This window comes from Physeter macrocephalus, chromosome 2 (assembly GCF_002837175.3).
Source record: "Physeter macrocephalus isolate SW-GA chromosome 2, ASM283717v5, whole genome shotgun sequence".
NCBI classification, from domain to species: domain Eukaryota; kingdom Metazoa; phylum Chordata; class Mammalia; order Artiodactyla; family Physeteridae; genus Physeter; species Physeter macrocephalus.
The window spans coordinates 35190295-35203760 of NC_041215.1; the positions used below are offsets into that span (position 1 = coordinate 35190295).

General features: G+C 48.0%; 1 protein-coding gene across 5 annotated transcripts in view; it reads right to left on the reverse strand.

Moving 5' to 3' along the window:
* Positions 1–463: 463 nt before the first annotated feature.
* The window catches only part of CYP27C1 (cytochrome P450 family 27 subfamily C member 1), a 22176-nt gene continuing 9173 nt past the window's right edge, over positions 464–13466 (reverse strand). For 4 of the 5 annotated variants that reach the window (XM_024115027.3, XM_055087315.1, XM_007116045.4 and 1 more), the window contains 6 exons: positions 12498–12707; positions 11699–11862; positions 8013–8179; positions 6472–6550; positions 5761–5964; positions 464–1066 (listed from right to left, as the gene is read on the reverse strand). In XM_024115027.3, coding sequence (XP_023970795.1) covers positions 950–1066; positions 5761–5964; positions 6472–6550; positions 8013–8179; positions 11699–11862; positions 12498–12707 — 941 coding nt within the window. In that variant the 3' untranslated portion in view covers positions 464–949. The remainder of the gene's footprint in view (positions 1067–5760; positions 5965–6471; positions 6551–8012; positions 8180–11698; positions 11863–12497; positions 12708–13466) is intronic. The other variant, XM_024115028.3, reaches the window with a different exon arrangement.

Below are 13466 nucleotides of genomic sequence, written 5' to 3' on the forward strand. Positions count from 1 at the left end.
ATCTCAAAACGTTGAAGCAACTAAGAAGAGAAAGAGAGAGAAGGACTTCAAAATTGGGAAGCAGAAAATTCACAGTACTGCTGGAGTGCCCATACTCCTGTGACAGCCCCGGCTGCAGGGAGCTGAGGGAACGAGAGATGTGGGAAACAGGGCATCAGGTCCTATACAGGAGCCCAGCATGTCCACTGAGCAACAAGGCCCATGGGACAAAGATACGCAATCAGAATTTAAACTGAGCAGGACCCTGTGGGGCTCCTGGGCACAAAAACCTTTCCATGTCCCCCAATTCTTGCTTGGAGAAAATAGGCTTCATACGACTTCCTTGACCTTCCCTGAGTTCCAAAGAAGGGGACTCCAGCAGTTACTAATTAGGGAAGGGAGGAACAGTCAAGAAACAATAGTGCAGGCTTGGGGCTGGGTTCGCTATAGAGCTAATTCCGAACTCCCAATCCTTCCCTCCCTCCCCTCCCCTCCCCCCTGGCAGCCACAGGTCTGTTCTACAGAGGTCTCTTAATGTTTCCTCTTCAAATTAAAAACAAGAAGTTGGAATTGTATCCTAACAGGCAGTCCCGGATGCAGTATTAGAGAAGGTATATTCAAGCACTGAATCTATATGTACGCCAACATTTCCTGGCCCAAATGCAGAGGAGACTATGGGTAAGTGAATAGTGAGTCCAAGGGTAAGACACCATATGAGGCATGAGAATTCAGTGCCACTGGCTTCACAACAGCTGTGTCTCCAAAAAAAAAAAAAGGCAACTCTGGTATGCAAAATTAAAGCAATCTTCTCACATTACTTTGCATAAAGATTTCAAAGTCTCCCAGAAACCAGGAGGCCAGTTTATAACCAAGACAGCCCCCAGAAGGGATCCTTTTCTCCCCCACCATCATCCGTGGCCCACGAACACCTGGTGTGTGTCGGTCTGGCAGCTGGGTGAAAACGCCAGGCTCACTTTCTGTTAACAAAACGCACGTGGATGGGCTCCCCTGGCATCAGAAGCCCATGGGTTTTTGCATGAACAGTTTTAGTCCAAGGAGATATTTTGATCTCAAAACGTTGAAGCAACTAAGAAGAGAAAGAGAGAGAAGGACTTCAAAATTGGGAAGCAGAAAATTCACAGTACTGCTGGAGTGCCCATACTCCTGTGACAGCCCCGGCTGCAGGGAGCTGAGGGAACGAGAGATGTGGGAAACAGGGCATCAGGTCCTATACAGGAGCCCAGCATGTCCACTGAGCAACAAGGCCCATGGGACAAAGATACGCAATCAGAATTTAAACTGAGCAGGACCCTGTGGGGCTCCTGGGCACAAAAACCTTTCCATGTCCCCCAATTCTTGCTTGGAGAAAATAGGCTTCATACGACTTCCTTGACCTTCCCTGAGTTCCAAAGAAGGGGACTCCAGCAGTTACTAATTAGGGAAGGGAGGAACAGTCAAGAAACAATAGTGCAGGCTTGGGGCTGGGTTCTGGTTCCTCCTCAAGAAATATACGTTACAGTATCTTTGAGCACTTCTGCAGAATTAAGGCCCTCCCCGCCAGGTGGAGGATGATAACTTCAGGATGAGCACAAGATTCCTGGAGCCCCGCCCTGTTACCTCACCACCAACCAATCAGCCCTGCAGCCCTTACCCCAAATTTTGCCTATAAAAGCTTCTCCCCAAAACCATCAAGGAGTTTGGGGTTTGCGGGGCATAAGCCACCCATGTCCTTGCTTGGCCCTGCAATAAACCTTTCTCTGCTTGAAACTCTGACATTTTGGTTTGTTTTGGCCTCACTGTAACAGAATGTTCAAATGACTTACACTTTATTAGCTAGTTCAAAGTTCTAACTGTATTACTTCCGCTGTAGGTCTAGAAAAAGAAGGAATCAAAGGAGCAAGGAGGAAAGAGGAACAAAGTGAAATTCCAGGGTTCCTGCTGGTTTGGAATCTGCAGCCACTTCAGTGGTGGTATGGACACAGCAGAGGCACAGCTGTCAGACTTTATCCATTACTGTCTTTAATTTAAATATTCTTCATTTGCACCTTTGATTCCATTTCTCACCTCTGCAGTTCAAAAGGAGAAGCAGCCCCACCTCTCAGGGTGAAACTGGGAAGTTTTAAAGAACACTTAAGTATCTGTCAGCCTCAAGCACTAATCTCCCCACCAAATGGCCAAGGCTTGATTTTCAAAGTCACATCTAGGCTTAGAGAACAAAAGGCAACCTGCTCTAAGGACCTCTGTCGAAACTACATTGGTTCCTGGAGGGGAGGCAGGGCCTTGCTCAAGAGCCGGTGGGGACAGTGCAGGGTAGCAGACCAGCCATTCATCCCTCCCCTGCTCCAACCTCCTAAGAGAGCATCAGTGCTGGAGAACCTATATTGTCACATGGGATGCAGACGCCCCAGCCCACCCTGACTCTCCAGCCTGGTCTCCCAGGTAAAGCAGCAAGACCCACTGATGGGTCCTCTGGGTGAGCTGGGGCTCCGGGGGTAGAGGTCAGGCAGGGAGCAGGGCTGCATTGAAGACACAGGCTAAAATCATTACTTCGTCATTGTTAGAGAGCCAAGCTGAATGGCCTGTATTTAGGCAGCTCTAGAACATTCTGGCATTGAGATTCCTTCACGTCAACATCTAATCTCTGACCCTTTGTTCTGACCTCACAGGACTGCTCACGCATTCCTATGTGGCAGAGGAAAGAATCACACACAGGTCTCCTCACTCCACGGCCAACATCCCACAGGGCCTTTTTCCTTTCTGAGTGGCAGTATATGCTCATTGAAAAATGAAAACTACACAGGAGATGTAAAAGCCAAAAAACAAGGCCCCCCTTCCACCTCAAGTCTCCAGTTCCCAAGGAGCAAGGGTGTATCTTCTAACCATTCTCCATGCAATATGAATGTTTTGTTCCTGATTTCAAGGAAACACATTAACATTGCAGCATTAAAGCCAAACCTTCCCTTCCCATAGGCCACAGGCATAAGTCGCTCTTTTGTTGGGACAGACACTCTTTATTTGCTTAAGGAAAGCCCTTCCATTACAGGTGTGCTAAGAGAGTTTCTTCATGAATGGGTGTTGAATTTTATCAATTATTTTGGGAGAGGGTCATAAAGTTTTTCTCCCTTAATTTGTCATTGTGGTGAATTCTGTCTTGAGGTGGGCCATCCTTGCATTCCTGAACAAACCTGATTTGGTGACGGTGCATTTCTGGTCCATACATTGCTGGATTTGGCTTGCCAATTTTTCATTTAAGGTATTTTTCATCTTTGTTCATAAATCAGATTGGCCTGTAGTTTTTCTTTCTTATTTTATCCATTCCAGGTTGTGACTCTCAAGGTTATACAAGTCTCATAAATACAAGACTTCCTTTTTCTATTTTCTATTTGTGTAAGATGATGATCACCCATTCATTGGAGGTTTGATAAAACTTGCCAATAAAACTGTCTAGGTCTGGAACATTTGGTGGTAGATATTTTTACTACTGATTCAGTGTATTCAAGGTCTGTTCTCTTTCTTTTGAGTCAATTTGGGTAATTTACACCTTTTCTAGTATATTGTACATTTTATTTAAGTCTTCAGATGTATTGGTAAAAAAGCTGTTTGCAGTATTTTCTTCATTTAAAAAAAATCAGTTGCATTTGTAGCTATGTCTCCTTTCTCATTCTTAGTACTGTTTACTTGTGCCTTCTGTTTTTTTTTTCTCTTGGCAATTACAAACAATGATGTTCCCTCTCTATACTTGCGCAAGTAGAAATGAGGGCTCTTGAAGCAAGAACTGTAGCAGGTACCCGTGTATGTTACAGTAGCAAACAAATAACTCCCCCCCCACCACCAAACACCCAGTTTCTGACCCTCTTCCCACTCCACCATCTGTGCCCTCAGCTGGCCCTCTTGCCCTGAGCATCCGCTATGGTTGTCCAGGCCATCAGAGGCGGGAAGCAGCCAGGAAGCAGTCAGCCCCCCGGAGAGGCTGCCTGGAAATGGCCTCTGCCCGTCGGAGACATGGTTGTGGAACACACAGCAGCACTGATGGAGCCAGGACCTTCCCAACACAGTCCCCGTGAGCAGACACTGAGAGCAGGTGTGCAGACAACACAGACTCTGCTGAGACTATTTTTATTCCTCACACACTCAAAAGGCAGGTATTTGGCCCATTTTGTGGATGAGGAAACATTCTCAGAGTGGCTAAGAGGCCTGCCCATGGTGTCAGAACCACACACTGGCAGAGCTGGGGCTGGAGTCCATCCTCCACACGGAGATGCCTCTCACCTTGGGCGTGACTGGGCCTGGCCAGCATCCATGGGGCCCACCGCTGCCCGGGACAGCTGCCCTGGAAGGGACAGCTCTCACTTTGGAGGACTGCAGCCACCCGTGTGCCCACAGAGGTGCGACGACCTAGGGACAGGCCGGCACCCGCTTCTGCTGGTCTCACCAGGTCCCCGGAGCTTTCCCACCAGAGCCAGGTGGGCCCAGCTGGTGTCCTCCCCGCCCCCTTCCACACCCACCTCCCTGGCCGTGGCCCCTCACCTCCTCCAGCCCTCCGAGCCTGCCCCCCATGCCCACGATCCCCCCACAGGCCGGCCAGGCCTCCCCATCCCTTACGCTCTCTGATGCCATCGTCCGTAAAGGTCCCAACCCCTGAGTGCTCTGCCCTGGGCTCTGCCGGCCTGCAGGAAACACCTTGGTGACATGAGGGGAAATGCAGGCAGGAGACAGGACACGTGCCTCGTGCCCTGCACCTGCCACGCGGCAACCGTGGCAAGTGGCTCCAACTCCCTGAGCCTCAGCTTCCTCATCGGTGAAATGGGGAGATGGGTCCCCAGGTCATCCCCTCGTGCTTCCAAAGCCTGGAGTCAATGACAGTAGCTCCCGAACCTTGGGCCTAGGTTTTCCATGGCAGGCTCCCCAAATCTGCAGGAAAGGCTAATGGATAGAATTTTCTCTACTGCAGGCTTTTCTTTCATAAAATTTCCTTCAGACATTATTTAGTTCCTGCTGCAGCCTGAACTCAGACACTGGACAAGCATAAAAGTAAATACTTGAGCATTTAGAGATTTGCACGTAAGGTATTCTCTCACCAAAACCAAGCCTCCCTGGTGTTTCGAAGCCCAAACAAGCTTGAGAGCCACCTCCCTGTTTAAAAGGCTGATTCACAGAAAACGAGGTGCTGAGGGGGCGTCAGGGGGTGAGCATGACTTGCTCCATGGTGATGGTGACGGTGACAAGCTCTGAAGGGGGCAGCCCTGGGGGCCGGGGCTTGAACAGCAGACGCGGCCACCAGCAGGAGTAGAGATGCCCCATGCCCCACCACGTGCACTTCCTTAGACCGAGTGCAGCCCATGGACCACTGACAGCAGAATCGCCCAGAGCCCCATCCCAGACCCACCAAGTGACCCTCTCTGTGGCCGGGGCCCAGGAACCTGATTTTGAGGAGCTCTTGGTGACGGGAGGGTCCATAATGTTTGAGGGCCGCTTGCTGGACACCTTCCACTAGCCTCTCTGCAGAACCCCTGTGGGAGTGCTTGGGCTCCTGTAACCACCCACCCCCGCTACACACACACACACACACACACACACACACACACACATCCCTGTAGGCAGGTGGCCATGGGGCTAGAGGTGGCTACTGCAGGGGGAGGGGAGGGAGGCATTTTAACACATAAAAGAGATTTAACAGGAAGCTCTGAAAGTTTTCAAAATCCTGTTTCCTTGTTTTCACCTAAGTCTTGATCCAACAACGGAGCCCAGTCACCTAGATGAAGCCCAGCCCCCAGGCCCTACCTGGATCACAAGGAGGTGGATCTCCAGTTCTGCAATCCTCCGCCCGATGCAGCTTCGAGCCCCATAGCCGAAGGGGATGGACCCGAAATTGTCAACCCTGCGCAGGTTTCCTGGCCGCAGCCAGCGCTCAGGCCGGAACTCCTTGGCCCGAGGGAAGTTCTCATCCTCGTAGGAGGTGGCATAGTGGCAGAGGGCCAGCTGGGTCTGAGCAAACCGTTTTCACCAGAAAAGTAATAAAGAACTTAATCAAGGGAAAGCAGAGCAGAGGCCACAGCCCCAGCTGGACCGACCCTCCAGAGATGTCCGGGCCAGGAGGAGTCACGTAAGGGCCCAAGAGGCCATGCAGACCCAGGACGGCCGGTCCCCCTTCAATTCACACCCTACCAGGAATGAACATCAATGCAGCCACAGAGAAGGCAATTCAAGTCCTTCAGAAACTCTCCCTGGAGGGAACTGCTGCTTCCATGGGGCCTCCGGGGGGAGGGAGGGTTGAATAGGCCTGTGAGCTACAGAAATATCTGCCTTTGTTTTTGCCACAGCAGTATCACACAATCCACATCTCCTTGCTCCGAAAGCCCCATCTTCATCATAAAAATGTATGCAGAAGAAATGGACATCTACAGATATTTGCTTAGGTACAGGGACATCCGAAACATGGAAGCAAATTTCCAATCCAACCCAGCCCAGCCCCGCCATGTCCGCCAAACTCACGCCTCTGGGAATCAGATACCCGCCAACAACCAGGTCTTCCTGGGTGACCCGGCCATTCCCCGGCAGCACTGGAAACAGCCTAGAAAGAGCCAACAGGGACGGGAAGGGAGTGGTGACTTTCAAAATATGTTGCTAAACATTTAAAAGTCTGGATATATTGCCACTTTCATTTTCTAAAAAGTAACACATGGTACAGTTTCAACCAGGAAATCTTGCAAGGATCTTCATGGGCTCCCTAGCTTTGCCCAGCAAGTATTCTGGGGCCTCACAGTCAAAAAAATTTATAGAACACAAAGCAAAGCCTTTAAAATGCTACTGTGCTCCCAAGAGGAATAATTCTTTTTTTTTTTTAATAAATAAATTTATTTATTTATTTATTGGCTGTGTTGGGTCTTTGTTGCGGTACGCGGGCTTCTCATTGTGGTGGCTTCTCTTGTTGCGGAGCACGGGCTCTAGGCATGCGGGCTTCAGTAGTTGTGGCGCACGGGCTCAGTTGCTCCGCGACATGTGGGATCTTCCCCGACTAGGGATCGAACCCGTGTCCGCTGCATTGGCAGGCGGATTCTTAACCACTGCACCACCGGGGAAGTCCCAAGAGGAATAATGCTGAATTTCTGAAATCTAGGCAAGCATGGGACCCCTTTATCAAGGAATAGTTCATAGGACTCAGGGCTCCAAGAAATAGATTCTGAGAAATGCTACATGAGTTTTTGGATTCTCTGGGAAGTGATCCTACGAAAACTCTGAATAAAATTTCATTGACAAATACCAGTTAACACACAGCTGGCTTTTTTCTTTCTTTCTCTCTCTCTCTCTTCTTTTTTTTTTTTTGAGATTAAACAGCATGCTGAAGATGGAAGATGCAATCCAACTTGAAATATCATTATCAAGTCAGGTTTAAAAGCATTATTTTAGTGCGTACTCTGTGAATAACCTTTGCTCCTTGTCACGGCATTTCCTCCACAGAGGAATGCTGTGGTCACGATCCTGAGCCTCACAGGAGGAAGAACCTTCACTAGTCACCTAATCCCACCTGCCACCCAAGCCTGCCCAAGACCACCCGCTCCGGCGTTTCCCAGGGCCAGTAAAGTCCTGTCCGGAAGTAAACAAGCCTCACTACTTGGCGTCTCCACCTTGACTAGGAGATTCGCACGAGGAGCACAGTACGAGCATCTAGTAACTGGCCACTCAGCCCAGAACATTTTCCTACAGTCAGTCTTGCTCTGCTTTGTCCTCAGAGGATAACAGCTGATGAAACAAACGTCTAGAGTGAGTACAAAGTTCGAGGATGGCTCTAAAGATCTTTATGAAGAAATGAATATTTCCAGCTGTAAAACAGAATAGCCTTTCTGCGGCTCTGTCGAGGGCAGAGACGAAATAAAATGGTCATGAGTCCCTCCTTCCTAAACGTTTCTGCCACCGAGGGTGGCTGGAGTATTGGTTTAGGACCCAGTTTTTAAGTCAAAAGCACATTCATTGTGATAAAGAATCAGAGACTTAACGGACACGGGTTTTGACATGAATTTTGGTGAGCCTTTTACCTCAAGGTTTCCTTAAGCAAAGCTCGGACCAGTGGGACTTTGGGGACGTCTGCAGCCGTGGGAACACGCCTTTCCCCCAAATTCCTCACTATCTCCCGGTACACGGTCTGCTGCACTTCCGGGTGCCTCGCGAGGAGATACACTGCCCAGGACAACGTGAACGATGTCTAATAAAGAAACCGGCAGACAGGCACATGGGTGAGTAAAATCAAGGATTTCAGGTGCAGGCAACATCGGACGTGAAGCCATGGGAGAATAAGCACAGGTGCAAAGCCATGCCCGTATAAGTCCATCGGAGCATTTTACGTCTTACTAAAACAAAAGATGATCTCCCTTAACCCCTCCTGGAAAAAAACTAACAGAGATTTTTGGAAAGTAACATCAACGATGGGATTCAAGTGCTCTTTCAATGAAGAGCCCCAGGAAAAACTATTTTGGAACTTTAAAAAATCATTGAAGAGCAATCTGCCTCCTCTTCCATGGAGTTTGAGAGCACATAGGAATGCTGGTCAAACCTGGAAGTTGTGCCTAGAACTTTCTTCGACCTTCTCTACAAGGGTCACCTGAGTTTTGCTAGAAAGGACCTGAGCCTGCCCATCAGCCTGAGAACTGCATCCTGCAGGCCCATGGCTGGGCAAGGGCTGCTCTGGTTGCCCTAATCTAGAGGAGATGGGGGAGAGGGGGACGGGAGGTGGTGGTCACAGGACTATTACTGGTCCATCATCGTTCCCATGCACTTATCAAGCAAAGCACCATATAAGGATTGAATGGCATTTGCACAAAGCAGTATCATTGTTTATACCACTTCCTAAACTGAAGAATTACATTTCTGGTTATTGAGAATAAATCATTCTATTTTATACCCTAGATTCCAAGATTTTCACTAAAATCAATACTATTACCTATGTGACTGTAGTTCACTCTCTTGTAAACATGGAAATTGCACAGTATAAGTGCCCTTTCTTTCACCTAAAAAAATCTAACTTAAGTAGGCCATATTGATGTTATTTCCCTCTGATAGATATTACATATTTTTAGAGGGCAAGCTCTCCTGTAATAAACAATGTAACATGCAAGTTCTTCCTTATAAATGATAAGGAAATAATTTAGATGCTTCCTATGAAGAGAACAGAAAATTTCTATTAAAAACACATATTCATGGAAAAACCAAATGTGGTATAGCCATACAATGGAATACTATTCAGTAATAAAAAAGAATAAACTACTCTTACAGGCAACAACATCCATGAATTTCAAAATCATTTTGCTGAGTGAAGGAAGCCAGACACAAAATACATACCATATGATTCCACTTATATAAATTTCTAGGAAAATGCAAACTGATTTCTAGAAAAATGCAAACTGATTTCTAGAAAACTGCATACTGTTATGACACAGTGTCAGAAGGCGGTTGCGGGGGGCGGGGCGGGTATGGGAGGGATGGACTGAAATGGGGGTGAGGAACTTGCGGAGGTGGTAGCAATGGCCAGGATCTTAACTGCAGTGCTGGTTTCAAAAATGATTGCATCTGTGCTTATCCTGTATCAGTCAACAATCTGTATCGAAGTGTACCGTTTAAATGGATGCAGTTTATTGTGCATAAATTATGCTGCAATGAAGTTGGCTTTTTAAAATAACATTTTTTTAAATGAGCATGAAGTTTCAAGAGTTTTTCTCCTGATGTTCCCTTCATGTAGGAACGAGTCCTCTCTGCCCTCCATCTCACGGTGATGCTCTTAGTTACCACCAGGGGGCGACAGTAGCATGCATCTGAATCAGCTTAGCTACAAGGCCGTTCATTCCGTCATTGCTTCTCCACTCAAGCAAACCCACACCGTCACATTCACACGGTTAATCAGAACTTTCATCGCTTGCATTGACCGCATTGATTAGTTTGTATTTAATTTATATACTTTTTGCTTTATGGTTGAAGATGATCCATAAGAATAATGAATTTATGTCAAGTTTTTTTGCTTTTACATGTTTAAGTGACTTCATAATAAAAATGTCAACCGTGGGGTTTTTGTCTACCTCTAAAAAGGAGATTTGTGCTTTCCTCAAGTCCGGGAAGCACTCCTGTGAAGGAAAAACCTTGAGGCAAGCTTAGCTGTTTCATTTTCCCACCTGTTAAATGAAGACAATAACACCTACCTCAGAGGATTCCGTGTGAACAGAAGGGTGCTTACAGTTGTGCGTTGGAGACACAGTAAATCACCAAATTTACTGTCTTCATCTTCATTATTTTCACTCAACTGACTTTTCTTCCACCAATTGCCAAAAGCCTGGCCCTTCTTCTTATTTCACCACTTTCTTTTAGCAAATTTTAAACTTTTTCTGTACATATACCCACAAGTATATCATCTTTTATACTTGAGTAAATGTATCAGATTATACATAAGTTTTTGGAAGGAACTTGGCTTCCACACCCCTGTGCCAGCCCCGCCACAGCCCAGGAACCCATGTTAACCATCCAGGGTGCAGGCTCCATACTTTCCTCCAGGTCCAGCAGTCACTTAGTGATACACACGTGCACACGGACAGATGGGACGGGGCCCACTGTTTTACTAACGAGGACACAGGATGTACACGCTTTTCTGCATCTTCATTTCTCACTTAGCAATAGGGTAGGAATTCCCTCCAAATCCATGGGCAATGCTTTGTTTCATTCTGATACTGAGACCTCGTTGGTCATAGTGTATTATTCATCTGCTGCACTAACTGAATCTATTCACTAGGATTTAAAATTGATATATGTACCTATTCATAAGTCAAACTGCTTATTAAACTTTTCTTTCTTTCTGCTTTCTTTAGCAGGTTTTGAAGTTATGCTGACTTTATCAAATGAACTGGGAAGTTCTCCATAGCCCGGAATATTTTAAATGATAAATAAGAGGGTTTTTAATGTCTGTACCCTCTTCATTTCTTTTTTATTTTTTTTTAAGATTTTTTTGATGTGAACTATTTTTAGTCTTTATTGAATTTGTTACTATCCTGCTTCTGTTTTATGTTTTGGTTTTTTGGCCACAAGGCATGGGGGATCTTGTGGTATGCGGGCCTCCCTCTGCTGTGGCCTCTCCCGTTGCGGAGCACAGGCTCCGGACGCGCAGGCCCAGCGGCCATGGCTCACGGGTCCAGCCGCTCCGCGGCATGTGGGATCCTCCCAGACCGGGGCGCGAACCCGGTTCCCCTGCATCGGCAGGCGGGCGCGCAACCACTGCGCCACCAGGGAAGCCCCCCTGCTTCTGTTTTATGTTTTGGTTTTTTGGCCACAAGGCATGGGGGATCTTAGCTCCCCGACCAGGGATCGAGCCCGCACCCCCTGCATTGAAAGGCGAAGTCTTAACCACTGGACCGCCAGGGAAGTCCCTTCATTTCTGATATTATGAAACAATGGAGAAATGTTTGCAAATCAGGAATGATTTTAAACTTTAAAACATATTGCTACTTTGTGTGTGTGGTAATAGAATTGGGTTGTTATTTACAGAATTCATCGTGCACCTTAGTTTATATTAAAGAAAAGGAAAAAGGTCAAGTTTTCTCCTGGAGACCCTCAGCAGTGAAGCAGATGTTCAGCTAGTACAAACAAGCATGGTCCTCTTAAAGTATCTGCCATCTGTCGGATTCCGCGGAAAGGCCCCCAGCTTTAACTGTACTCTGCTGAGAAGAAAGGAAAGCTGAGAGCTCACCGTGTCCACGCCGGCCAGCAGCATCTCGGTCATGTTGGCGTAGATTTCCTCCCGTGTCAGCTCCTGGCTGAGGAAGAGGTACGTGAGCAGGCCCCCTCTCGCTCTCTCCCCTCGGTCCATTTGGCACTGTATGTCCCTCAGCTTGTTGTCAACGTGAATTTGGCCTGTTTGAAAACAGTGTTTCTTTTGAAAGAAGTTTTGGTTAAGAATCGCCTCTTCAGGGCTTCCCTGGTGGCGCGGTGGTTAAGAATCCACCTGACAATGCAGGGGACACGGGTTCGAGCCCTGGTCTGGGAAGATCCCACATGCCGCGGAGCAACTAAGCCTGTGCGCCACAACTACCGAGCCTGCACTCTAGAGCCCGTGAGCCACAACTATTGAGCCCGCGTGCCACAACTACTGAAGCCCGTGAGCCTAGAGCCCGTGCTCCGCAACAAGAGAAGCCACCGCAAGGAGAAGCCTGTGCACCGCAACAAAGAGTAGCCCCCGTTCGCCACAACTAGAGAAAGCCCGCGCGCAGCAACAAAGACCCAATGCAGCCAAAAATAATAAATAAATTAAATAAATAAATTTATTTTTTTTAAAGTGAGAAATCTGTCACATTACTTGTGGTCACAACCCACGTGCTTTTTGCTCATTCGAGAAACCAATCTAAAAGTTCTTGAGCCCAAATAGCACGTAACTCCATTGGGGTATCCCCTGCAGTAACACCCACTGTCTGCGTGAGTGTTAGATACACAACTAGGAGGAAAGTCAGGTCCATCTGATTCTACAAAAGGTGCCCTGACTCTTCTCTTACTGAATTTGAAGAGTCCATCCCAGGACCTGCAGAATTCCCGCCAGGGTTTGGGGATGAGTGGGCGGAGCCACCTAGGGATGGCACCGGCGTACATGGACGTCTTGAACGTGCAGAACATGAGCCCCAGGGCCTCGATGTAGTCCATCGTCGCCTGCGGGACGTTGTTCTCCAGGCAGCCCAGACGACTCTCGAAAAGAATGGTGGCCACTCCTGTGCGGGAGAGAGGTTACAACCCTTCTTCTTCTTCTTCTAGATTATTCACAGCATCAACATATGATACCTGGCCATAAAAGTAACTTTCAAAAGTGGTCCAGGGACTTGCCTGGCAGTCCAGTAGTTAGGACTCCTCGCTTCCACTGCAGGGGGTCTGGGTTCCATCCCTGGTCGGGGAACTAAGAGCCCACAAGCCTTGCAGTGCAGCCAAAAAAATAAAAATTAAAAAAAAAAAAAAGTGGTCCAGGGACCTAGCCCTGAGGTTTTCTCTACCAGGTCCTGACCCCCAGGGCTCTGTGGGTTCAATGCTGACGAACCCTCTGCCTCAGTGTGCCCTCAGCTCAACGGTCTGTTCAAGACCCACAAGGCAAAACTCCCAACCTTTCAGCCAGTTGCCCAACTTTGGGGAGTTGAAAAGTGGCTCCTCCTGGCCGCACATCGGGGAGCCCCAGGACGAGCTGAGGGGGCAGAGTAAAGGGCCTCTGTGAACCAGGGAAGGGCAGGATTTTTCAGTGTGTTTACAACTCACTTCTCTGTTGATTTTGTTACTATTTTTAGAGAGCATTAGTACCAGAACTTTAAAAAGTTAACTTAAAAATTAAATTTGGGGCTTCCCTGGTGGCGCAGTCCTTGAGAGTCTGCCTGCCGATGCAGGGGACGCGGGTTCGTGCCCCGGTCCGGGAAGATCCCACATGCCGCGGAGCGGCTGGGCCCGTGAGCCATGGCCGCTGCGCCTGCGCGTCCGGAGCCCGTGCT